This window comes from Mandrillus leucophaeus, unplaced genomic scaffold (assembly GCF_000951045.1).
Source record: "Mandrillus leucophaeus isolate KB7577 unplaced genomic scaffold, Mleu.le_1.0 Scaffold656, whole genome shotgun sequence".
NCBI lineage: Eukaryota > Metazoa > Chordata > Mammalia > Primates > Cercopithecidae > Mandrillus > Mandrillus leucophaeus.
Genome location: NW_012107097.1, coordinates 404,266 through 428,826, shown reverse-complemented (window position 1 = coordinate 428,826; position 24,561 = coordinate 404,266). Strand labels below are relative to the sequence as shown.

General features: G+C 46.7%; 3 protein-coding genes across 6 annotated transcripts in view; 2 read left to right on the top strand and 1 right to left on the bottom strand.

Moving 5' to 3' along the window:
• FAM118B (family with sequence similarity 118, member B) overlaps positions 1-10,943 on the top strand; it is a 62,406-nt gene extending 51,463 nt beyond the window's left edge. For 2 of the 3 annotated variants that reach the window (XM_012001254.1, XM_012001252.1), the window contains 4 exons: positions 2,325-2,453; positions 4,904-5,189; positions 9,434-9,493; positions 10,148-10,943. In XM_012001254.1, coding sequence (XP_011856644.1) covers positions 2,325-2,453; positions 4,904-5,189; positions 9,434-9,493; positions 10,148-10,161 — 489 coding nt within the window. In that variant the 3' untranslated portion in view covers positions 10,162-10,943. The remainder of the gene's footprint in view (positions 1-2,324; positions 2,454-4,903; positions 5,190-9,433; positions 9,494-10,147) is intronic. The other variant, XM_012001253.1, reaches the window with a different exon arrangement.
• On the bottom strand, positions 10,944-16,969 carry SRPR (signal recognition particle receptor (docking protein)). Of its 2 annotated transcripts, XM_012001255.1 has the most exons (14): positions 16,676-16,969; positions 15,990-16,073; positions 15,535-15,698; positions 15,161-15,321; positions 14,750-14,909; positions 14,478-14,631; positions 14,183-14,274; positions 13,958-14,076; positions 13,733-13,819; positions 13,266-13,438; positions 12,957-13,170; positions 12,382-12,545; positions 12,195-12,293; positions 10,944-12,048 (listed from the first exon to the last, which is right to left on the bottom strand). In XM_012001255.1, exons 1-14 carry the CDS (start codon positions 16,790-16,792, stop codon positions 11,920-11,922), a joined length of 1,917 nt encoding a protein of 638 aa, XP_011856645.1. In that variant the 5' UTR covers positions 16,793-16,969; the 3' UTR covers positions 10,944-11,919. The 2 variants fall into 2 exon arrangements, with proteins under 2 accessions (XP_011856645.1, XP_011856646.1); XM_012001256.1 differs by lacking the exon at positions 15,990-16,073.
• Positions 16,970-16,980: 11 nt separating this feature from the next.
• Positions 16,981-24,561, top strand: part of FOXRED1 (FAD-dependent oxidoreductase domain containing 1) — a 10,513-nt gene continuing 2,932 nt past the window's right edge. Inside the window, exons 1-8 of the mRNA XM_012001293.1 lie at positions 16,981-17,280; positions 19,407-19,627; positions 20,899-21,009; positions 21,268-21,386; positions 22,854-22,948; positions 23,255-23,356; positions 23,720-23,796; positions 23,987-24,149. Of these exons, the coding sequence (XP_011856683.1) occupies positions 17,196-17,280; positions 19,407-19,627; positions 20,899-21,009; positions 21,268-21,386; positions 22,854-22,948; positions 23,255-23,356; positions 23,720-23,796; positions 23,987-24,149 (973 nt within the window). The 5' untranslated portion in view covers positions 16,981-17,195. The remainder of the gene's footprint in view (positions 17,281-19,406; positions 19,628-20,898; positions 21,010-21,267; positions 21,387-22,853; positions 22,949-23,254; positions 23,357-23,719; positions 23,797-23,986; positions 24,150-24,561) is intronic.

Here is a 24,561-nt window from a genome sequence, read left to right as displayed (position 1 = left end):
AGGTGGAATTTTGCTCTTGTCGCCCAGGCTAGAGTGCAATGGCGTGATCTCAACTCACTGCAACCTCCTCCTCCCGGGTTCAAGCGATTCTCCTGCCTCACCTCCGGAATAGCTGGGATTACAGGCATCTGCCACCATGCCTGGCTAATTTTTGTATTTTCAGTAGAGACGGGGTTTCATGATTTTGGCCAGGCTGGTCTCGAGCTCCTGACCTCAGGTGATCTGCCCACCTTGGCCTTCCGAAACGCTGGGATTACAGGCGTGAGCCACCATGCCCAGCACAGTTTTTATCTTGGCTGTTTATCTGTTTTCTGACTGTTTACCCCATAGGAATAGTAACTTCACTTGGACAGGTATCATGTTAGTCTTTCTTATCCTCATAGCTCAGATAAAACCCTCATGTTTCAAATATGACAGAGTTAGGTGCTTGGTAAATATTTTTTTGATTAATAAATGATTAGGCTGGGCACAGCGGCTCAGGCCTATAACCCCAGCACTTTGGGAAGCTGAGGTGGGAGGGTCACCTGAGCCTAGTTCGAGATGAGCCTGGGCAACATAGCAAGACCCCATCTCTACAAAAAATTTAAAAATTAGCTGGGCATGGTGGTGTTTGCCTGTGGTCCCAGCTGCTTGGGAGGCTGAAGCAGGAGGATCAATTGAGCTGAGGAGGTCGAGGCTCCAGTGAGTTGTGATCGCACTCTTGCACTCCAGCCTGGGTGACAGCGTAAAATCATGTCTCAAAAATAAATAAATAGGCTGGGCACAGTGGCTCACGCCTGTAATCCCAGCACTTTGGGCGGCCGAGGTGGGTGGATCACTTGAGGTCAGGAATTTCAGACCAGACTGTCCAACATGGCGAAACCCTGTCTCTACTAAAAATACAATAACTAGCTGGGAATGGTGGTGCACACCTGTAATCCCAGTTACTCAGGAGGCTGAGGCAGGAGAATCGCTTGAACCCAGGAGGCAGAGGTTACAGTGAGCCAAGATTGCGCCACTGCACTCCAGCCTGGGCGACAGACCAAGACTCTGTCTAAAAATAAACAAACACATGATTGAAATTTTAAAACTAGCAGCTCAAGTAGCTTCTATGCTGTTTGTGATAAAATTTCCAAAGATTATGACCAAGTATGTGCATGGATATCAGAAGCATAAGGACCTTTTAAAAGCTGAGGATATGTATCACATTTGATGTTTTCCTTCTTATTTCATCCTTGGGCCTCAAGATTTGCATTGTATTTTCAGCCCACATTAGGGGCAGTGTTGCAGTCTAATGGTTAAAGACAATGACTGGTAGTCAGAATGGGGCCTAGTAACATTCAAATTCTAAATCTCTGTGCCTCTTGACTACTTTCCTGATTCATAGCCTATTTCTCCAAAAGGTGATAAGGATAAATGTATGCTGTCTCCAGTCCTTGGGAAAATGGAGCCCTGGAATCAGGTGGCTATTGCATTCACTGTCGTCTACATGATTGTTCTTCGCTGGCAGCCTTTTAGGTTCCTCAGAGGTGACTGAAGTGATTTTTCTATCACTTATCTATTGCTGTACAAGTAATGGCCCTGAAACTTTGTGGCTTATAACAACAAATATCTTGTCTGCCCATGATAAAGTCCATTAACAATTTGAACTGGGCTCAGTGACTCAGCTGGGCATTTCTTCTGCTGATTTTGCAGCCTCTTGACATACCTGCAGACATCTGATGGCTGCACCAGGGCTGACTGATATAAGGGGACCATAATTCCATGTCTGTCAATGCAAGCAGTTGGCCAGGCCACATATGTCCTAACAGGCTAGCCCAGGCTTCTTCAGTTTCTTCACATGACAGTTGGATTCCAAAAGTAACACAAGAGAAGTAAGACTTCTTGTGCCAACACTTATCAAGCTTCTGCTTGTGTGTGTTTGCTAGTATCCCACTGGCTAAAAGCAAGCCATGTGGTTAGCCTGGAGTCACTCTGAAGAGGGGCCACACAAGGGCCTGGATGCAGAGGCTTGATTTCTTGGAGTGATCACTGAAGCAGTTGTCGATAGCTCTCATGCATGTCACCAGTACAAAGGGTCCCTGTTGTGTCTGCAAATTATAACAAATTGTAATTTTTGATGGTTACTTTCAAAGAGAAATCACCAAATTTGCTGCCATCATTCTCGACAGTCATTCCGGAAGTGGAAACTTAGACCACATCAGGTTTTGCATTCGTGTCCTAGATCATGAAGCTAGAGAGTTTATGTTGGAAGTCTAGTCCTCCGAACAGCCTCTTGCCCGTTGTGACCTTTAAACAGGTGCCCAGCCCTGCCAAGCTGGTTGGGCTATGTGTGTGTCGTGCAGGTCCTAGAGTGGGCTCAGGAGAAGCGGAAACTGAGCGTGTTGCATATTCATGGAGTCTACACCAACCCTAGTGGCATTGTCCTTCATCCAGCTGGATATCAGAATGTGCTCAGGAACACTGAAGTCATGGTGAGTGGGGCCGATCTTGCTGGTCTCAGGAACTCCTTCCTGGGAAATCTCTCTAAATATGCCATAGGTTTTTTTTTTTTTTTTTTTTTTTTTTTTTTTTGAGACGGAGTCTCGCTCTGTCGCCCAGGCTGGGGTGCAGTGGCGCGATCTCGGCTCACTGCAAGCTCCGCCTCCTGGGTTCATGCCATTCTCCTGCCTCAGCCTCCGAGTAGCTGGGACTACAGGCGCCCGCCACCAAGCCTGGCTAGTTTTTTGTATTTTTTTAGTAGAGACAGGGTTTCACCATGTTAGCCAGGGATGGTCTCGATCTCCTGACCTCGTGATCCACCCGCCTCGGCCTCCCAAAGTGCTGGGATTACAGGCTTGAGCCACCGCGCCCGGCCAGGTCTTAAAGGGAAACATCTTCTTTTCATTAAGTGAAAACGGAAGGTCAGGGACTAGGAGCAGTGGCCCGTGCCTATAATCCCAACACTTTGGGAGGCCAAGGGGAGAGGATCGCCTGAGGCCAGGAGTTCGAGACCAGCCTGGGCAACATAGCGAGACTCTGTCTTTACAAAAATAAAATTAGCTAGGCATCATAGTGCATGCTGTCCCAACTACTTGGGAGGCTGAGGCAAGAAGATCACTTGAGACTAGGAATATAAGGCTGTAGTGAGTGGTATCTAGAGCCGCTGCACTCCAGCTTGGGTGACAGAGCAGGACCCTATCTCTAAAAAAAGAAAGAAACTGGAAAGTCAGACATTCTTCCTGTGCTTTTTAACTTGTCAGTGTGCATGCTGTTGTAGGAGATGTAGAAGTTTTCTTAAGGTATCAAACCCTATGATCCTTGTTTGTACTTAATTGACAGCCAGCAGATGGCATGCCATCATTGGCATCATCTTCACATACAAAGGATACATTGGTACCTTTATCATCATTTGGTTTATTAGTAGCCCTCTCTATGTCAGAAATAATTGAGGCAGCTTCTTACAAACCAGCCACTACTAGAGAATACATTCTAAAGAGACTTTGTATAAATGGCAATGGGCTTATATTGAATTAACCACACTCATTCACACTTACTCTTTGTGGAAAGCTTATTGATCTTCTGTGATGCACATTTTCGACTTGTTCAGATAAACGTGTTCAAACCAGAAGTATTCACTGTCCCCCAGCTCTAAGAATCTTGTTTGCTATTTTCAGGACTGTGTCACATAGAATATAGCATCTTTAAACAGTAAGGCAAAAGACCAAGAAAATGTATGGTCTGAAGCACAAGGGACTTTTTTTTTTTTTTACCCATTCTTTCCCAACATCTGCCGTAACTGCAGCCATCTCTGATACCGAGTGATCCCTTAGGCAGAGTCATTTCTGTGTTTTTTTGTGTGTGTATAAATATACACACACACATACTGATGTTCTAAGTATCAAACGCCTTTCCTTGAGCAAATCTGATGATGGAATTATCTTCTCCGGTGACTCACAGTTCAGTTGGTAAGACAAAAAAAGGCAAATACGGTCCAGAAATGGAAGGAAGGATTAAGATATATGAAGACCTCTTTACCTAATGACCTCTGGGCACAGAAATCTTAAAAAGCACGCCTGTAATCCCAGCACTTTGGGAGGCCAAGGCGGGCAGATCACTTGAGGTCAGGAGTTCAAGACCAGCCTGGCCAACATGGTAAAACCCTGTTTCTACTAAAAATAGAAAAATTAGCTGGGCATGGTGGTGGGTCCCTCTAATCCCAGCTACTTGGGAGTCTGAGGCAGGAGAATCGCTTGAACCTGGGAGGTAGAGGAGGTTGCAGTGAGCCAAGACCATGCCACTACACTCCAGCCTAGGTAGCAAAGCAAGACTGTGTCTCAGAAATGAAATAAAAATAAAAAAAGTAAACTAGTGGCCGGGTGCAGTGGCTCACACCTGTAATCCCAGCACTTTGGGAGGCCAAGGCGGCTGGATCACTTGAGGTCAGGAGTTCCAGACCAGCCTGACTAACATGGCAAAACCCCGTCTCTACTAAACATACAAAAATTAGCTGGGTGTGGTGGTGCACACCTGTAATATACTCAGGAGGCTGAGGCACGAGAATCACTTGAACTGGAGAGGTGGAGGTTGCAGTAAGCCGAGATCACACCACTACACTCTAGCCTAGGTGACAGTGAGACTCTGTCTCAAAAAATATATAAAATGTAAAAAATAAATAAACTACTGGACCAGTACAGTGACACCAGCTCTATGAAACCCTTATTAGAGAGCCTACAGAAGAATGCCAGGTAAAGATAAAATTTTAGACCAATCATCAAGTTACAGCAATAAGCGAGAGATCCCACTCCTTGATGGGACATACCAACCCATGTAAGTCTTGGTTAATTGGTCATCATAGTCTGCTCAATGTAGCGTGACCTTCTTGGTTCATACCTGCCTTGAGTGTATCTTCACAATGTCAATATGTTGTATCTTTTCCTTCAAGAGAGAGATTCAGAAACTTTACGAAAACAAGTCATTTCTCTTCCTGGGCTGTGGCTGGACTGTGGATGACACCACTTTCCAGGCCCTTTTCCTGGAGGCTGTCAAGCATAAATCTGACCTAGAACATTTCATGCTGGTTCGGAGAGGAGACGTAGATGAGTTCAAAAAGCTTCGAGAAAACATGCTGGACAAGGGGATTAAAGTCATCTCCTATGGAAATGACTTTGCCGATCTTCCAGAATATTTCAAGCGACTGACATGTGAGATCTCCACAAGGGGTAGATCAGGTAAGATGCATTTTGAAGCTGAGGGGAATCAGAGAACAACAGCTCTTCAGCCATTGGTGTATTTGTGATGGGCAAAATAGTTGCCAAGATGAGGAATGTAATGACTGACCAAATCGTAAAGGAGGCTACAGTCTTAAGGTTAGACTAAAGTGCCATTTGGATTATGGGAAAACAGACAAAAAGGAACGCTCGAGCCGTTCAATATAGACATAGGAAGATTGAAGAAAATAGATGTTCAGCCTCACTAGTTATCAATGAAATGCAGTTCGAATTTAGATTACAAAATAGAGAAGAAAGATCACTCCGTTTTGGCTAAGGCTGTAGAAAATAAATTCATTCATGGAGTATTTGTGGAAAGGTAAAGTCAGTACAACCTTTATAACCATAAATTTAGAGGATGTAATAAACATTTTCAAATCTTTGACCCAGAAATCCCATCAAAACAATTTGTCCTAGAAGAAATTTCTCATAGGATATAATTGGATGATTGCACAATCACCACATATGTACAAAGATGCATATGTGGGAATGTAGTCTCCATTGAATGTAGTGGCAAAAAATTGGAAGGAACGTAAAATTAGTAGAGAGATTCTACAGATATCCCAGTATTTATTTAACTGATGAAATACAATGAAGCCATAAAAGGGAAAATGTTTTCATTGCCATAAAAAAGACATATGGGTAAAGGAAGAAAAAGCAGGTTGTAAACACCATGGTCACCTACATTCATATAGAATTGTACAGTATTTTTTTTTTTTTTTTTTTTTGGTGCGTATGGAAATATATCCGGAATGTTTTCTAAATTAAGTGGCTATCTTTATGTAATAGGATTTAAAGTGTTGATTTTTTGGTTTCTGTGTTGGCATTTTCTATGATGATTATGTATTATCTTTACAAACAGAAAACTAACTTTTAGAAATGCTGTTTGGAAACGGATAATGGTGGTATTCAAGTCAGAGGATAGAGGTATCATTCACTTGATATTTTACCTCCACATTTTAACAATAAAGAGCAAAATGGTGATTAAAGATTCAGCTGATTAGTGGCTGCAGGCAAATTCCCAGTAACCGCACAAAACACAGACATTTTTGGTATCAGCTAAACTGGAGAATGCTTTTTCAAAACCTCACATTGCCAGGCTCCAGAGTATGGCTAGTTGTACTCATCCATCTAATTCCGAAAAAACTTTGCTGTTGTACACAAAATATTTCCTGAAAACTTACGTATTTTCATTGTCAACCTGAATGCATCTTAGGAGGGCAAAAGTACAGGTAATTTGGCCTGTAATCCCAACACTTTGGGAGGCCCAAGTGGGAGGATCACTTGAGGCCAGGAGTTGAAGATGAGTGTGAGCAACATAGTGAGACCCTGTCTCTGCAAAAAATTAGCCAGGTGTGGTGGCACACACCTGTAATCCAGTTGCTTGGGAGGCTGAGGCAGGAGGATCACTTGAGCCCAGGAGTTGGAGTCTGCAGTGAGCTATGATTGCATCACTGCACTAGTCTGAGCAATAAAGCAAGACCCTGTTTTTAAAATAAATAACATACAGGTAATTTAATAAACAAAAAGCAGTTTTCCTAAATCAAATCATCCCCAGATTTCTTAACTGAATCAGATGGCTTCAAGTAGAAAGAATTCTCCTGTAATGAAAAATTATACAGCTTCTTCCATGGCTATGCTTTGATGGAACCAGACTTTTAAAAGCCATCACCACGTGAACAAGTCTCATTTGTGAAAAACTATTTACTATTCTTTGTTGGAAATGAGTTTTTCTGGTGTCCTGCAGTGTTCCAGACTCTTCTGCTGTTGTTTGCCCACACTGGAGACTTTGAGTAGGCTTTTCTGTTGCATATATTCTGTTTTCATTAGCAAGAGATACATATCCAAGTTCTACGTATTTCTTTTGATCTGTATGCTGAGGAAAGATGCTAAAATTTAAAACAGCAAAATCCCTCTGGATAACTGTTTCTGTTGCACTAAATCTTAGCAAAAAAAAAAATATGTCGTTAGACTGTTGCATTACATAGCAAAGAATCAGTCAGGTTCCTTAGTGCACTAAGATTGCTCTAAGGAACCTTAACTGCTATTGTGGAATGGCACAAATTCTGTTATTAGCTGTGTAGGCTTCCCACCAGAGTAGCTTTCCCCAGAGTTACCTGTCATTAAGGTGTTCTGTATCTTTCAAAACAATCGGATTTTCAGTACGGCCAGAGTGCTGTGGGAATGGTCAGCTGAGTTTGTCACGTGAAATGCAGTAGAGCAGTTTCAGGTGAAAACATCATTTCATTTTGAAACAAGCCAACCTTATCTTTCACCCTTGCATAATGTTTTGAGTCTCTGTCGATATAGACTAGTAAGAGTTTACAGGTCTTTTGCTGTTGTTTTGTTTTTTAACACTGAGCATTTGCTATGTGCCTGGCGTCGTGTTGTATGCTCACTTTTGCATAGTGGATATTAATTGTCCTCAGAGGATTCTGTAGTGTGTAGTTATGCATATTTTAGAAAAATCAAGCAATGGGAAAAAGAAAAATAATTCTTATAATCCATTACCATGCAAGCAATCGTTTTGGTACTTTTTTTTTTTTTTGAGATGGAGTCTTGCTCTGGCGCCAGGCTGGAGTGCAGTGGTGTGATCTCGGCTCACTGCAACCTCCGCCTCCTGGGTTCAAGTGGTTCTCCTGCCTCAGCCTCCTGAGTAGCTGGAACTACAGGTGCGTGCCATCATGCCCAGCTAATTTTTTGTATTTTTAGTAGAGCTGGGGTTTCACCATGTTGGCCAGGATGGTCTCCATCTCCTGACCTCATGATCCACCCACCTTGGCCTCCCGAAGTGCTGGGATTACAGGCGTGAGCCACCATGCCCAACCCTTTTTATTTTTATTTTATTATTTCTTTTTGATACAGGGTCTTGCTCTTTCACCCAGGCTGCAGTGCAGTGGCACAGTCATGGCTTACCACAGCTTTGACCTCCCCAGGGCTCAAGTGATCCTCCCACCTCAGCCTCCCAAGTAGCTGAGACTAAAAGGCACGTACCACGATGCCCAGCTAAATTTTGTATTTTTTGTAGAGATGGGGTTTCACCATGTTACCCAGGCTGTTCTCAGTCTCCTAAGCTCAAGCAGTCCTCCCGCCTCAGCCTACCAAAGTTCTGGGATTACAGGTGTGAGCCACGGCACCTGGCCTTGGTACCTCTCTGATGAAGTTTTCCCTGTGCCTTTTTTCATAGTTGTAAACAAAATATACAGTTTCGGTCCTTTTAAAATTTAGTAGTGGATCATACATTTTCCCACATCCCTGTCTTCATAACCACTATTTTAATTGACTTTTATATTCTGGTAGGGTTGTTACAGTTTACCTAATTATTCCTGTTAGGCAATGTCTGGTCTTTTTTTTTTTTTTTTTTTTTTTTGCCAGTTTTTTGTAAGTCATGTTGTGAAAATAACATCTGTATCCCTTCAGTTTTTCCAATAATTTCCTTGATGAGTTCTCAGTGTAATCAGGTCAAAGATCAGGAACATTTCAGTAATTGATATATATTGCTAAATTGTTTTCTATGAGGGTAATACCAATATGTATATTTGAGTATCATGCCAGTTTATACTCTAATTGACCATATTTCTAATGACTATTTTCTTCCATGTGTTCAGTTTTTTACTTTTTCCGAACTATTATCTATGCCAGTGTTATCCAATAGAATTTTCTGCAGTCATAACAATACTGTATAATCGTCACTGTTCAGTATCATAGTTAGGAGCCACATGTGGCTGTTGCACCATTGAAATGTGGCGTGACTGAGGAAATGAATTTTTAATTTTAAACTAAGTAGCTGCATATGGCTAGTGCTACCATATTTTATATTGTGGGAGTATTCGGCTACTTTCCACTCTTCTGTTTGAATTTGCTCACTCACATGCCTTTGCCCATCCGTGGTGAGATTGAATTTTTACCTGAACTTGGTCCTCTGACTGTTTAGGGACAGCAGACACATGTTCCCTGTATATAAAATGTTTTGTCTACAAGCAATCATAGTGCACTGTGGAAACTCACTGCTTCCCTGTTAGGTAATGCAAGTCTAAAGACTACTCCAGTTTATCCTCTCTGCCTCCTTCTCTTCTCAATGAGTGTTTCATTTCTAAATGCCATCCATTTCAAGCATACCATATATCCTCATCTCTTTAGTTTTCTTTTTGCTATTAAGTTTTAGCTTTTCAGTCCAATGTCTGATGCTGATGTCCTCCGTTTAGCAGGGATGGTGAGAGAAGGTCAGCTAAATGGCTCATCTGCAGCACACAGTGAAATAACAGGTATACTGTTTCCTATTCTACTATTTATCACTCTGTAGCAGAAAGTCTTTCTAGGTCCTTGGTTAAGACTAGAGAGAATGTTACTTTGAACCTCACATTGCCAAATTTTAAAAAAACACTATAGAGAATGATTTTCCTCTCCTACCCATTAACGATTCTATCTTTTCCTGTCAAGTCTATTACAATGTAGTGAAATGATCAGTTAATTTTGAAAGAAGTACTGCTGGGTGTGGTGGCTCAGGCCTGTAATCCCAGCAATTCAGGAGGCCGAGGTGGGAGGATTGCTTGAGCCCAGGAGTTTGAGACCAGCCTGAGCAACATAGCTAGATGTCATTTCTATAAAAAAAAAAAAAAAAAAAATTAAAACACTGCCAGGTGTGGTGGTGTACGCTGCAGTCCCAGCTACTCAGGAGGCCGAGGTGGGAGGATTGCTTGAGCCCAGTGAGCTATGATTGTGCCACTGTACTTGAACCTGGGTGACAGAGAAAGACCTTGTCTCTAAAAAGTAAATAAAATTTTAAATAAATTACAAGATTCCTAGCATCTCCTGTCTTGCCTTCTGAAGGGTTAGGATTGACTTAAGTATCTGCAGCTTCCGATGCATAAACCTGTTTTGTGAAACTTCATTTTGTTCTCTTTTCTTTCTCCCCACAGGCTGTAGTACATGAGCAAGCTAGAGAAATCACCACCATTAGACCAAGCTGTAAGGCCCTACCACGGACAGTGTTTAACAAATAAACTTACAAGAACCCAACACAACTCCCAGAAAGTAACAATAGCCAGAGGTTGAAGGGCGGGGTAGAAGAGGGGGGAATGTTCCAGCGTAATCCTTCATACCACCTGGTTCTTGATATTCTGCTGCCTGTTCAAGAATAGAAGTGACAGCAGGACCCAAATGCAGCTCCCGACCCACTCCCCAGGCTGGACATGCTTGTGTCCGCACAGCACACCAATGTGATACCTCCACTGACTGGCTGCAGCTCTGCATGGACTCGGGGTCTAGATGCCATGGAATCACCGTGGCTCTTGTTGCAGTTTTGTACTCTATACTTGGTTTTTCAATTAAGCTTAATGGCTTTTTTAAAACATGACTTGAAGCTCTAGTTTTCTAGATCTTTTACAGTGTACAGTATTTTACATAACTGAGCTGTATTAAAAGCTTGTTCATTTACTTGCCAGGACCCCGGCTCTACTTTGAGAGTCATTGTAGAAGACTCTAACTTGCATCACGGTACTAACTAATAAGCTTCATTTTACTAACCCCAATTTTAAAGGTTCTGATCTTTCACCTTGGGGTGATCTCATTCTTAGGACAACCGTTTACTTACCTGATTCCTTGGAGTAAACTTCTGCTCTGTTGTCCTGACCATATATAAGCCCTAGAACTATAGTTAGTGTGTTGTGGAATTTTAGTTTTGAATCCTGTATAAAAGAACTCCAAGACCTAAAAGGCAATTTATTTATGAAATTTATTTTCTTATATAAATTACTTATTTCTCTGGGCAGACAGCCTTCACCTTATTGCACTAATAGCACATCTGTAATATCAAGCTACAGGACAAGTCTTAACAAGAGGTTTGTATTCTTCAACGTAGCACTTGTCTACCAGGCACTGTAGAGGGGAGTGATGAGGAAAAGCCAGGACTGCTTAGGAGGATGGGAGGGGAGGGGGCAACATATACCCTTCTCACAATTGGTTTCCTCCCAGGAAGGGGAACATGCAAAGCTGACTTCTGGATTCTGGGAATGGGAAGAGTTGGGAGGCCGAGAAGCCCAATGCAACCCTGCAGCTCACCTCCCTTTATTTCTGAGGGAAGCAGGGACTCATCTTTTGCTCATTTGTAACAAATCACTCCAGCCTAGCTGACGCTTTGGGGTAAACAATGGAGTAGGAATCATCATCAGAATTAGAATTAGCAGCAATTAACAGGCAATACACTGCCACAGTGAGGCGGGTGTCATCCAGGTCCTGGGGACCTGCAGGCTGTGTATCCTAGGGAGAGGTGCCATTCAAGACCTGGCGCTGGCTCTGGAAGAGTCTCTTAACCTAATGCAGCTGGGACTCATTAGGCTCAGACGGCTCCTGACCACACTAATTATTAGCAAAGCTCTGGTGTTGGGTTCCAACCATTGGTCAAAGCTGTAATGAGACTGAGTCTTTAGGCAGAGTGAAGGGGGTGCCTGAGTAGGAAGGGGGAGACCTGCTGGGAGAGGGTCAGTGGGCAGTGATTGTAACATGATTAGGCCCTCCTTGCAGATGGCGGCTGTGCTGAACGGGCAATGGGGTTGGAAGGAGCCACAAGCCCCCTCGCTCTGCCTTTGTACTACACTGAAGACAAGTTGCTCACATACTCTAAAGCACATTCTTGATACAGGAAGAAGGGCTTGTGGGGAAAGCGGCGATTTGGTATTGGGCAAGAGCCATGTTAAGCCTTCATGAGGGCAGCCACCACAGCCTTGGCATTGAGGCTGCGTAGGTCACAGTAGGTCTGGCCGGTGCCCACAAAGACGATGGGTTTGCTTGTGATGTACGTCATGGAAATAGCAGCTCCCACCTAAGTGGAGAAAGGGGACAGCCAATCAACACGAGCCCACTTTTCACTCGCCCTCTCAGGAACAGGAAGCGCTGGAGCCAAGGTTTCCTTGCAGCCTCAGCTCCTTTGTGGAGGATGCCCATTCCACCCTCCAGTCTCACGTTTACCTTGTCATCAATGGTATCAAATTTGGTAAGAACAATGCCATCAATGAGCCGAGGTGTCTGAGCCATAGAATGGTCAGCCAAGGCTCTATTGAACTTGACCTGGAAAGAAAAAAGGTGATAGAAGTGTAAGAACCATCTACATTGACTAAAGCTTAAGTTGTAAAGGGAACTGGGCCCACACTCTCACCAGCTGGTCCACGGCTTCATTGCCTACTAAGGCTTCTCCTACAAACAGCACCAAGTCGGGTGTATTGACAGTAATGAGTTTGGCCAGGGCAGTCATCAGAGGGGCATTGTCTTGCATGCGGCCCGCCGTGTCCACCAGCACCACGTCAAAGCCTTGGTTACGTGCTAAAGAAAGAAAGTGGTCAACTCTGAAAACCTGGACTACAACTAATCTCATTCCCAGCTTCCTTTCAGAAAATCCTAGTTTGGCTACCTGTTCACTGTCTTGGGCCCTGGATTTGGTTCCAAGGTAATGTGAGAAAAACGTGACTGTATGCTTGGCCATCACCAAACATATTCAGGAAAAGGAGGATAACAGGATAAAGGTGACCAAATTCAGGCTTCTTTGGTTAGGGTGTATTAACTTTGCCTGCAACTATATCTATTACCCAAAAGCAGGGCATGGCAAGTAACTGATCTGACTTTTTACTGTAATTAACGAGTCTGTAGTAGCACAAGCCTGATCTGCAAATTCCAAGAGAACCAAAGGAGGAAAAGGGACCCCAAATAAGCCCCCAGACTTCCCGTGCACCGTACCAAAAGCAATGGCTTCCATAGCAATGCCAGCAGCATCCTTGCCATAGCCCTTTTCAAACAACTGCACCATGGTGCGGCCACCATGCTTCTCTGGAGGGTGTAGGGCACTCAAACGCCGGGTGTGTGTACGCAGCTGCTCCACAGCCCCGGCACGAAATGTATCACAGGCAGCAATGAGGACACTGAAGCCATTCTCTAACAACCAGAAGGAAATCTGTGAAAAAGAAGTGAGAAAAGTCACCTAAAGCCAGGATTTTGAGACACGAGAAGTACAGAAATATCAGCGACAGGCTGGGGAACTGCACTGACCTTGGCAAGATTAGTAGATTTCCCCACTCCATTGACACCACAGAAGGTGACGACATAAGGGCGCTGGCGACGCTGGGCGTCCATGATGTCCCGGAGCATGTCTACACGACGCTGTGGCTGCAGAATCTGCACCAGGGACTCCTGTAGGGCTTGCTTTACTGTGGAAGTCACCGCTGAAAGAGGAGGTGGAGGACGTTTGCAGCTGTGTAAAGAATGCTCTCAAAAATGCCTAACACCTTTCTGAGCTAAGGGGACTAAGTTAACTAGACTCTTTTCCCAGAAATCCAGAACAGACGCACATTACAAGGACTAACTTATTTAATCCTCTCAATAACCCTTAAAATCTAGGTTACAGAGGTTTAGAGGTTAAGGATTTTGCCAAAAGTCACATACCTCGTAAGAACGGAGGTCTATGCACTTAACCTCTGGGTACACATAAGCACTTTCTCACTTAAGGCAGTACTTACTGCTGAACGTCCCCATCACCTTCCCTTCCAGCTTGTTGGCAACGGATTCACAGAGCTGGACGGCAATGTCTGCAGCCACATTCTTAGCTGAGGAGGGGGGACAGGTAGGTCAGTTCCATGTCAGCAACAACCAGTCTTTATGGTGCAGGTGAGAACCGCTAGGTGAGTCTGCGCTCAATTACCTGTATCCCGTGAACATGAGTCAGCCCGGTCCTCAGAGCTTACCAATTAGATGATCACGCATCTTGTCCAGCACAGATTCCATGTCTTCACGACTCAAGCTCTTTGAACCCACAAGGCCCTTCAGCATACCAAACATGCCACCCAGTGTTCCCTTGGTCGCACTGCAGGGACAGGAGATGACAAATACACACAGAGCGAGTAGGTGGGAGTTGTATCTTACCAGTTTTGCAGATGCATATGCCACCCCCCCACCTGAAATCTCCCTACCTAGGCTTGGTGGAGTTTTGAGCAGCCCCTTCGTCGTCGGAGCTGCTGCAGTCCAGATCCTGAAGCTGCCCCCCAGGCCCAGTCCCTCGAATCTGGAAGATACAGGGAAAGGAGATGGGGCCAGAAACATTAAGGTCTCTGAGGAAAAAGTCCACATTGCTCTATCTCTTTCATTTGGGGAAGCTCCAAGTATAACTTACCCCTCATTCAAATCCAAGTATCATGTTCCCACACTCTACTTCCTCCCTATTTGTTATTAAAGATAACCTTCACTTTGACCCCTGTTGCCTCTTACCAAGTTGATGTCCTCAGATAAGGCAGCCTCAGGGCTTCCATTGGTGGTGGGAGTACTGTAATCCAACACTTCTTTGTTAGCACAGCCACCCAGTTCCCACACCCGGGGTGCTTTTTTGCCCTTCTCCTTTGGAGCATCTGACTTCGTGGACTTGCTGCAACAGGTTATGGTGGAGAAGTAGGAAAGGAAACATGAGCCGGAGACCAGAACTCCCTTGCACCCATCATGTCTAGATAACAGTATTTTGAGAGTACTGAAGAAAGAGTGCTCACTTGGATTTCTCCATACCCCTCCCATGCTTCTGAATGAACTCCTCTCGCTTCCTGCGGATCAGCTCCTCTTTGGAAAGTTCTACTCCGTTCTCAGGACCCACTGGAAGACCTGACTTTTCTGCAGGGACAGCTTTGCTGGTAGCCAAAGGACCATCAGAACCTGTTGGGAAAAAACTCACTGAAGGAAAAAAAAAGACAATCTCAACCACTAGACAATGGCTAAAAGTCTTCGAAATTGTTCAAAGGAAATTTGGACCAAACATCTTGGAGTTCACAAGGCCTGGGGATTATAGGATGGTGAGCATTTGAGTGAGAAGGAGGCAAGCAATGACAGAAGGAAGGAACACCTCAGTCCTTAGCACCGTCTTAACACCTTTCATGTCCCAGTGTATCCAAAGAACTCAAACTCGCCTTCCTTCTTGGCCCCCTTTTTTTTGTTATTCTTTGCTTTTTCCTTGGGCTTTTCCCCGCGTGTCTCAATCATGGACCTCACAGGTTTCTTGGCCTTTTCAGAATCTTCAAATTTCTTCATGGTAGTGGGAGCTCGGATCTTACTGCTCTCCTCTGCTTCACTAAACAAAAAAGAGAATGGTTTATCTTTCTACCCCGTGCAGGAGGAAAAATAACAGTCCAGAGAAAGGACTCTCACACCTAAGAGGACAATGAGAACTGGAGGGCAAATTAGGAATGTCTTTGAACACACCAATTTACCACCCTTGAACCACCTTCAGAGAGATCATCAAATCAGGGAAATAAATTGATTTTAGAGAAGGCAGGCCTCTCACCGAAGGAGCCGCAGGAAGTCATTTTGGAAATCAAAAGTGCCATTTAATAAACTCAAAGCACTTTGCTGTTGGATCTCCGTGCGGTACTTGTCCCGAAACAGCCGGTGCACGTCATCTATCAATTTGTCTACATACGTCAGTGTCAGGATCTTCTGAAAACCAACCTGTTTAGGGGAAGAAACAGAGCCAACAGATCTGCTTACATGCCAGCCTAGAATGGAGGGACGCCAACTCAACCCTGGCTTTCAGAGATAGTTCAGCTACCTGGCCGGTTTCCCTGTCCTGACAGGCAGCCAAGCTCCCTGCCTGGGCCCAGTAGCTGCTGTTTCCCCCCATCTACCTTTCTAGTTTTTTCAGTTACGTCATCATATACACTGGCTGCAATTAATCAGAGTTCTCTTAATAATCAGGACTATGTTAACAATGTAATCGTCCCTCTACAACACCCCACTTACCACAAACACCAGCTCAAACTGGTTGTCCAATTTATACTTGAGTGTGAGTGCCTCATGGGTGAAGGAGTTGTTACCTCCCCGTTCCTGGAGAAAGAGTATGTCTCAGTGTTCAGACTGTCCCCAGAAAACCCAGGTCTGGGCCCTGGGTTTGGATTACCTTTGGGAAAAAGCCAGACATTTCCCTCAAACTCAAATCTGTCCCCAGGACAAGAGGATGCTGGGGCACTTCTGTCTGGCATTCCACCAGAAATGAAAGAAGATAACCAAGTTGGGGGAAGGAGGTGAGAGGCAGCAAGGCACATAGGAGCCAAAACGAAAGTAGTCATATAAACAATCAGATTATTAGCAGCTATACAGCATTCAGTTTTGTAAAGGTGTTTTCCCATCTGTTATTTCACCTAGCCTCGAAACAACAAAACCAAGCTGCTGGGGATAAATAGAGGGAGCGGAGGGGAATACCAAAGGCGCCGGAATTCGGCTAGAGTCCAGACGCCGGAGTGGGGGTCGTCACTAAGTTGTGGGGTACTCTGAAGGGGACGAGACAACGAAGCGGAGCCAGGGTTACGCGTGAGTGGCCAGTTTGAGGTGGGCGGGGAGGGTGGGAGGAGGCGCGGAATAGAATCGAAGGGACCATGGATCGGGTCAGGAAAGAAGAGCCTGGAGTTCTGATCCCACGGGGGCGGTACCTGCAGCAGCACGGAACGAATCAACGCGTTAACGGGCCCGGTGCATGAGTCGCTAACGCCCTGGAAGCACCAGAGCACAAGCCCACCCTTGGAGAAAATGGTGAAGAAGTCGAGCATGGCGGCAGCGGCAGAGGAGCTGGGGCCGGCGCCGGGAATTCAGGCCGCGATAGCCGCCGCTTCCTGCTGCGCCAAGCGCGGGACACGTCACACCAGCGGCCCCGGAAACCGGCTCAACGCACTTCCGCTCGGAACGCTGGGTGCCCTCTCCATCTCCGCCCGAGGGCGCGCAGGCCTCGCGTATCTCAAGGCCAGCCAATGGCGGGTGGGAGCGGGCCTGGGCGGGGCTCCCGGAGAGGTCACGGGGAGACGGCCACCTATAGCGTGGGGGGGGGGCGGAGCCCTGAGGGCCACTGGCCAATTGGCGCGCTCGTCTGAATGGCGTTTGGCGCGGAGCAGTGACGGCTGGGATAATAGCGAGGCAGCTGTGCGACTCTCAGAGGGTGCCGGTCTCAGAGGGGCCATGATTCGGAGGGTTTTGCCGCACGGCTTGGGCCGGGGCCTCTTGACCCGGAGGCCAGGCACTCGCAGAGGAGGCTTTTCTCTGGGTAAAGTTGAGGACGACAGAGGGTATTGTGGTTCTGGGGTGTCCCCAACCTCCGACTGTGTGTCCTTCAGGACCCGAAACCGTGGCCCACGCTGGCAGGACAGTGGGTCGGCTTGGGGAAGGGGGTAAGCTTGCCTACCAGAGTTTGTACGGGCTGTGCAGGTGTATGGCTCCCAAGGCAGCCCTTCTCAGGTGGCAGATCCCACATCATTCTACGTTTCCGGTTACAGTCAGACTGATTGATAGGTGGTACAGATGTGCATTAAGTCCTGCCAGCGTTCAGGATGCTGTACTTAGTGCTGTTGCGGTGAAGGAGTGAAGAGAAGACGGAGTTCAGTGAATGTCCTGGAAGATGGCTAGAGTGTACCTAGAGAGGGAAAATTTCAATAGACAGTAGGCCAGTTCAAGACTGGATAGAGGCCGGGCGCGGTGACTTCCGCCTGTAATCCTAGCACTTTGGGAGGTCAAGGCGGGTGGATTACCTGAGCTCAAGAGTTCGAGACCAGCCTGACCAACATGGCGAAACCCCTTCTCTACTAAAAATTAGCTAGGTGTGGTGGTGGGCTCCTGTAATCCCAGCTATTCGGGAGGCTGAGGCGGGAGAATCGGAAGGCGAAGGTTGCAGTGAGCCGAGATCACGCCATTGCACTCCAGCCTGGGCGACAGAGGGAAACTCCATCTCAAAAAAAAAAAGATTGGATAGAACTCAACTTAAAGAATGCTTTGCACTGCTAGCTAGTATAATGGTGGAAGTACATGGAGCAGGTGAGAACTAAGATCAGCCTTGAAGGATGTTTACTGGCTTAAGAAAGGTGTGTTCCTGTCTCTGAAAAATTGACTGCAAATTAGGAGAAAAATATTGTTCTTATGCAAGGAACTAGCAAAAGCCATCTAGATAAACAGTGTGAGTAGTAGCATGAAATGTAGTGTGGACAGGTGAGCTAAGGCCAGACCAAAGAAAGATTGCAGTGCTGCTGAGAAGAGTTTGAGTGAGGTATGAAATGGCAAAATGATTAATTTATTTAAGGTACTTACTGAGCACTTAAAATATGCCGGGTGTTGCCATAGGCTGGAGATTCAGTGGTGAAGGTGAACACAGCCTACCCCCTCATGGATTTTAGAGTATGTAACAATACAAACTCAAAGCTGCAATTGTGTCCAAGAGACCATGTAGAGTTTGAGCTGGTCTGGGGGTCAGGAAAGGCTTTCCGAGCAAGGAATTAACTAGGCAAGGAAGTGGACACAGTTTCAAAGCAGAGAGCACGTGTAGGTTCCCTGTGGTGGGAGGAAATAAGGTGCCATCAAGGAACTAAAGGGCCTGGAGTGTAAGGGAGGATAAGATGAACAGGAGCGAGATTGTGCAGTACCTTACAGGCTCTGTTTAAGACTTTGGATTTGGTTCTTAGAGTAACGGAAACTCACTGAAGGGTTTTAATCAAGAGCGTTTGTGATTAAATTTGTGTTTTGAAAAGATATTTCTAGCTATATTGTAAAAATGTTCGCAGCAGGGGGTGGGGTGGAAGTGGGGAATCAGTGGGAACAGTTAGGATGCTTTTGCATTTGTCCAGTTGAGAGATGATAGTGGGTTGGCCTAGGATGATGGTGGCAGAGGAAGAAAGGGGACAGATTGAGGAGTTACGTGGAAACCAGAGCCCTCAGGACTTGATTATAGATAGGATATAAATGTAGGTTTGGTTGTGGTGATGGATATCCAGGATAAGGTGCTGTTTAGAGGTGCCATGCTTCAGAGGGTGCCGTGACTTGGGGTGTGCCAGGGCCTCTTGGTCCAGAGGCCTGGAAGACCCAAGTGGGGATGACGGTGCAGTTGAACATGTGAGTTGGGATCAGGAGAGGTCTATGCAGGAGGTAATGTAGAAAATTAATTTTAGGAAATTGAATCTTGCAGTGCTCGGCACAATGCATGAAAAGGGAGACTGATGGCATGTGGACTATTCAGAAAACTGTGGCAACACTGTTGGGTGCAAGGTGACCTTATGAGACGGACTGACAGTGGGGACTGCCAATTCACATGTCTGTTTAGCTCACCTTTTCCTGTGTCCATTCTCCAACCCCCTAACCATGTGGGAAGGAAATGTGTGGCCCTCTGACCCTAACTACATCCCACAGACTGGGATGGAAAGGTGTCCGAGATTAAGAAGAAGATCAAGTCGATCCTGCCTGGAACGCCCTGTGATGTACTGCCAGACACCAGCCACCTGCCCCCCGAGCACTCGGATGTGGTGATCGTGGGAGGTGGGGTGCTTGGCTTGTCTGTGGCCTATTGGCTGAAGAAGCTGGAGAACCGACAAGGTGGTATGCAGGTGCTAGTGGTGGAACGGGACCACACGGTGAGGCCTGGGGTAGGACAGAGTCATGAGTGGGGCAAGAAAGATGACTCACATTTTATTAAGGACCCTAGGGACAAGGGAAGGAGAGGAGGGGAAGACCTCAATCTCAGGAGATCCAATGGGCAGAGATTGTGCTTTGGACCTTGTTGAGAAATTATCCTAGGATCTTCCTCGGTTCAACCAGGAAGGTTGGCAATAAGGTTTATTCTTTTGAAAGCAGATTTCATAATATTGGATTTTTCGAGATCTCACAGGTCTGCACTCAAGCTATAATTAAGTGTCTCAACTTTCTTTTTTTTTTTTTGAGACAGAGTCTTGCTCTGTTGCCCAGGCTGGAGTGCAGTGGCACGATCTCAGCTCACTGCAACCTCTATCTCCCAGGTTCAAGTGATTCTCCTACCTCAGTGCCCTGAGTAGCTGAGATTACAGGGACACACCATGAAGCCCAACTATTTTTTGTATTTTTAGTAGAGATGAGGTTTCACCATGTTGCCTAGGCTGGTCTCGAACTCCTGACCTCAAGTGATCCTTCTGCTTTGGCTTCTCAAAGTGCCGGCATTACAGGCATGAGCCACCATTTCCCGCCCTCAACTTGCTTCTTTTGGGTCCCATTACTTGTGAGGTTTTTGCATTTTATTGTATTTATTTATTTCGAGACAGGGTCTGGCTCTGTTGCCCAGGCTGGAGTGCAGTGCAGCCTCCACCTCCCAGGCTCAAGAGGTCCTCCCACCTTAGCCTCCCGAGTAGCTGGGACCACAGGCATGCACCACCACACCTGGCTAATTTCTGTATTTTTTGTAGAGATGGGGTTTCACCATGTTGCTCAGGCTGATCTCGGATTCCTGAGCTCAAGCAATCTGCCCACCTCGGCCTCCCCAAGTGCTGGGATCACAGGCATGAGTCACCACCTGGCTGGTTTTTGCACTTTAGATGTTCCCATTTGCATTGCCGCTAGCCACGAATCTTGCTACTTTACTTCAGTCATAACCTTTCATTTTCCAAATGGTAGATCAAATGTTAATCGTCTGCCCTTGGACTTCCAACCATTTTGTACCACTGTGTCAGCTCTTTCCAGATGACTGACCCTCTCTGCACATCCGCTACTAATGATTTTAAACACTGTTGCCTTCAAGTTGACATATGCATGGGTCTTAGATTATAGACTTGCAAATAGGACTCCCCTTCAACTTTAGGTGTATAGCTCAAAGCTTTCATTGCAGTACTCTAGTCACGTGTGATAGGTTACCTCAACTTTTCTTGTCTTTCCACAGTATTCACAGGCCTCCACTGGGCTCTCAGTGGGTGGGATTTGTCAGCAGTTCTCATTGCCTGAGAACATCCAGCTCTCCCTCTTTTCAGCCAGCTTTCTACGGAACATCAATGTAGGTGCAATGATATTTGGGATGTTGGGGTGGTAACCCCTCCTTTAGCCCAGAGTGGGGAGGAGCCCAGCTAGCAAGGTAGCCAGACAGCAAGAATGGGTCAGTCAACAAGAAGTGGGGGGCCCTGGCCTTTCTTCCTAGTGGTGGGTGCCTCAAGGTCTGGGGCACTGAGCCTGGGGAGCTGTGGGGGAAGAAGGCGGAAAACTCTTCCTTGCATCCTTAAGTCAGTCTCTTTCAGGAGCTTCTCTCTGCACACAGGAGTACCTGGCCGTAACCGATGCCCCTCCGCTGGACCTCCAGTTCAACCCCTCAGGCTACCTCTTGCTGGCTTCAGAAAAGGATGCTGCAGCCATGGAGAGCAACGTGAAAGTGCAGAAGTGGGTGCCTGGCACGGCCTCTCAGTTGCTTTGCAGCCAAAGGTGTTGGGTGGCTTCTGCACCAGATTAGGAAGTGAGAAAGCGGAGTTGATAAGACAGATCCCTGCGGTCTAGGACCTCAATGTGTCAGGAAGGAAATACACAGACCTGCAATGCCCCGTGGGAGTGCTGTACCATGGATATGGACAAAACACTGCCAGGTGCTTCCTAATTTGTCAGAGCATGAAAACCACCTGGAACACATCCCAGACCTAATAAACTAGAATCTCTAGGGAAGGAGCCCACAAATCTGGGTTTTAACAAGAACCTGAAGTCAGGAGTTAGCAAACTTTTTCTGTAAAGGGCCAGATAGTATGTATTTTAGGTTTTGCTGGCCGTACAGTCTGTTCTAACCACTCTGTTATCACAGTATGAAAGCAGCCATAGACAGAAGCGCAAATGAAGGAGTGTGGCTCATTTACGAAAACAGGCAGCAGGTCAGATTTGGCAACCCCTGCTCTAAATGATTCGCGTGGTCAGGTGAGGGTGGTGTGTGCAATTATTTGTGATGCAATATCGCCGGAGGCTTTATTTTTATGTTTGTTTAACAGATACCCAAGTCTCACAGTGACATAAATATCCTAAATGCTGTACAGATATTAACTCATTTAATCATCAGAACATCCCCATTTTACATATGAGGAAACTGAGACATAAGGCACTAGTAAGTGGTGGCAGTGGGATTTTATTTGAAGCCAGCAGTCTGGCTTGGGAGTGTTCTGTTGGTGCCTCTGCTATGAGGCGGCTCTGGGGGACAGTGTCCCAGAGGAGATACCTGTACTCAAGAACGGGATTGTAAAAGGAGTGGAGAGGAGGTGGATCCAGGCAGGAGTGGAGGGAACAAGGTTACCACCTTGTTGTGAAAGTTAATGGAATAGGCTGGGTGCAGTGGCTCATGTCTGTAATCCCAGCATTTTGGGAGGCTGAGGCAGGTGGAACACCTGAGGTCAGGAGTTCGAGACCCGCCTGGCCAACGCGGTGAAACCTCATCTCTACTAAAAATAAAAAATTAGCTAGGTGTGGTGGTGTGTGCCTGTAATCCCAGCTACTCAGGAGAATCGCTTGAACCCAGGAGGAGGAGGTTGCAGGGAGCCGGAGATCGCGCCATTGCACTCCATCTTGGGCGACAGAGCCAGACTCATTTCAAAAAAAAAAAAAAAAAAGTCATGGAATAGACGGGGATAGCAGGGAGCTCTGTGTGCTGAAAGGAGACAAGGGAGTAGGGAAGGAAAGGCAGTCAAGGCTGAAGAGCCTGACTAGGAGGCTTGGTCTTCAGCCACTCAACAGTGAGGAAAAATAGGGGCATTTGGGGCAGAGAAGTGACCTGACTGAGCTGGACTCCCCACTTGTGAGGTTGGGGTCCATACTTCACCCCTCTGCACACTCTCCTCTCTGACACACATACGCCGACCCACACGTTTATCTCAGACAGGAGGGAGCCAAAGTTTGTCTGATGTCTCCTGATCAGCTTCGGAACAAGTTTCCCTGGATAAACACAGAGGGAGTGGCTCTGGCGTCTTATGGTGAGGCTTGCTTGCAGAGGGGACAGCTTTTTTCCTGAAGGTAGAGACTAAGGGGTGCCACAGGTTGGGAGTCTCGGGTACCCCACAGCCAAGCTGAAGGAGGAGCACTTTCCTCCCGTGTCATGGGGATTGCCCTGGGCCATGCTAGTTCTCTGTCCTGCAGCAGCTTTGTCTCTGTGGCTCAGCTGGTCAGGATGACCTTTCCTGGCTTACAAGCCCTCGAGAGGGGTTGGGGACACAGGAAATACAATCCGAGAGCAGAAGTCCTCATCTGTCTTTGTGACAGTTCTCTTTTTCTTACCACAGGGATGGAGAATGAAGGTTGGTTTGACCCCTGGTGTCTGCTCCACGGGCTTCGGCAAAAGCTCGCGTCCATGGGAGTCTCTTTCTGCCAGGGAGAGGTGACACGTGAGTCTGAGCTTGTTTCCTCTAGCAACTGGGGCATAGGCCTAGACTAGGTCTTACCTTCTCAGTCACAAGCTAAGAAAGGGCTGCGGGGGAAAGGGGTCTCCCCTGAGAGCAGGTCCTAGGCATCCTGACCCGGGTTCCTCACTGAGCTGCGCTGTGACTTGTGATCTGCTTGATGATTGCACCTCAGCACTGTCCTGTCAGAGTGTGGCCGAGCTCATGCCAGCTCCCTCATCTGTTTGCTTCAGTGTCTGTAGGAAAGCTCCCATCCTTCCAGCTTTCTTTCCTTAAGAAACAAGTGAAATCCCCATTTCCTTCCTTTTCAGGGCCTCCAAGGCCTATTTTTCATTTTCCTCTCTGCAGGTTTTGTCACTTCATCTCAATGCATGTTGACCACAGATGACGAAATGGTGACCTTGAAAAGCATCCATGAAGTCCATGTAAGTTTCTAGTCTGGTGATGTCCTTTACCAAAATGGAGGGACGGGAAAGGTAGGGACTCTCCTGGTTTTGGTCTTCTTTGACCCACTTTCCAGTATGGGTAAAACTAAGGCCCAGGAAGGAGTGCACCTCTCAGGGTGCCTGGTATGTGGTCCGGGTCTTCCCACCCCTCACTCTCTGGTGCCTGCAGGTGAAGATGGATCACAGCCTGGAGTACCAGCCTGTGGAATGCGCCATTGTGATCAACGCAGCCGGAGCCTGGTCTGCACAAATCGCAGCGCTGGCTGGTATTGGAAAGGGGCCGCCTGGCACCCTGCAGGGCACCAAGCTACCTGTGGAGCCGAGGAAAAGGTAACTGTCCTCTGGGCAGCTGAGGAGGTTGGTGAGAGAAAGAAAGAAATGACATCAAAGTTGGATAGCATGTGTGTGTGTGTATGTGTGTGTGTGGGGTTGGGGAGGGGGTGTGTGGGGGTGTGTATGGGGTTAGGGAGAGTGTGTATGTGTATGGGGTTGGGGAGGGTGTGGGTGTGTGTATGGGGTTAGGTCTCGAGAGGGTGTGTTGGGGGGGTTAGGGAGGGTGTGTGTGTGTGTGTGTGGACGAGGTTGGGGAGGGTGTATGTGTGTGTGTGTGGGGTTGGGGAGAGTGTGTGTGCATGTGTATGGGGTTGGGGAGGATGTCTGTGTGGGGGGAGGTTGGGGAGAGTGTGTGTGTGTATGGGGTTGGCGAGGGTGTGTGTGTACGAGGTTGGGGAGGGTGTGTGTGTG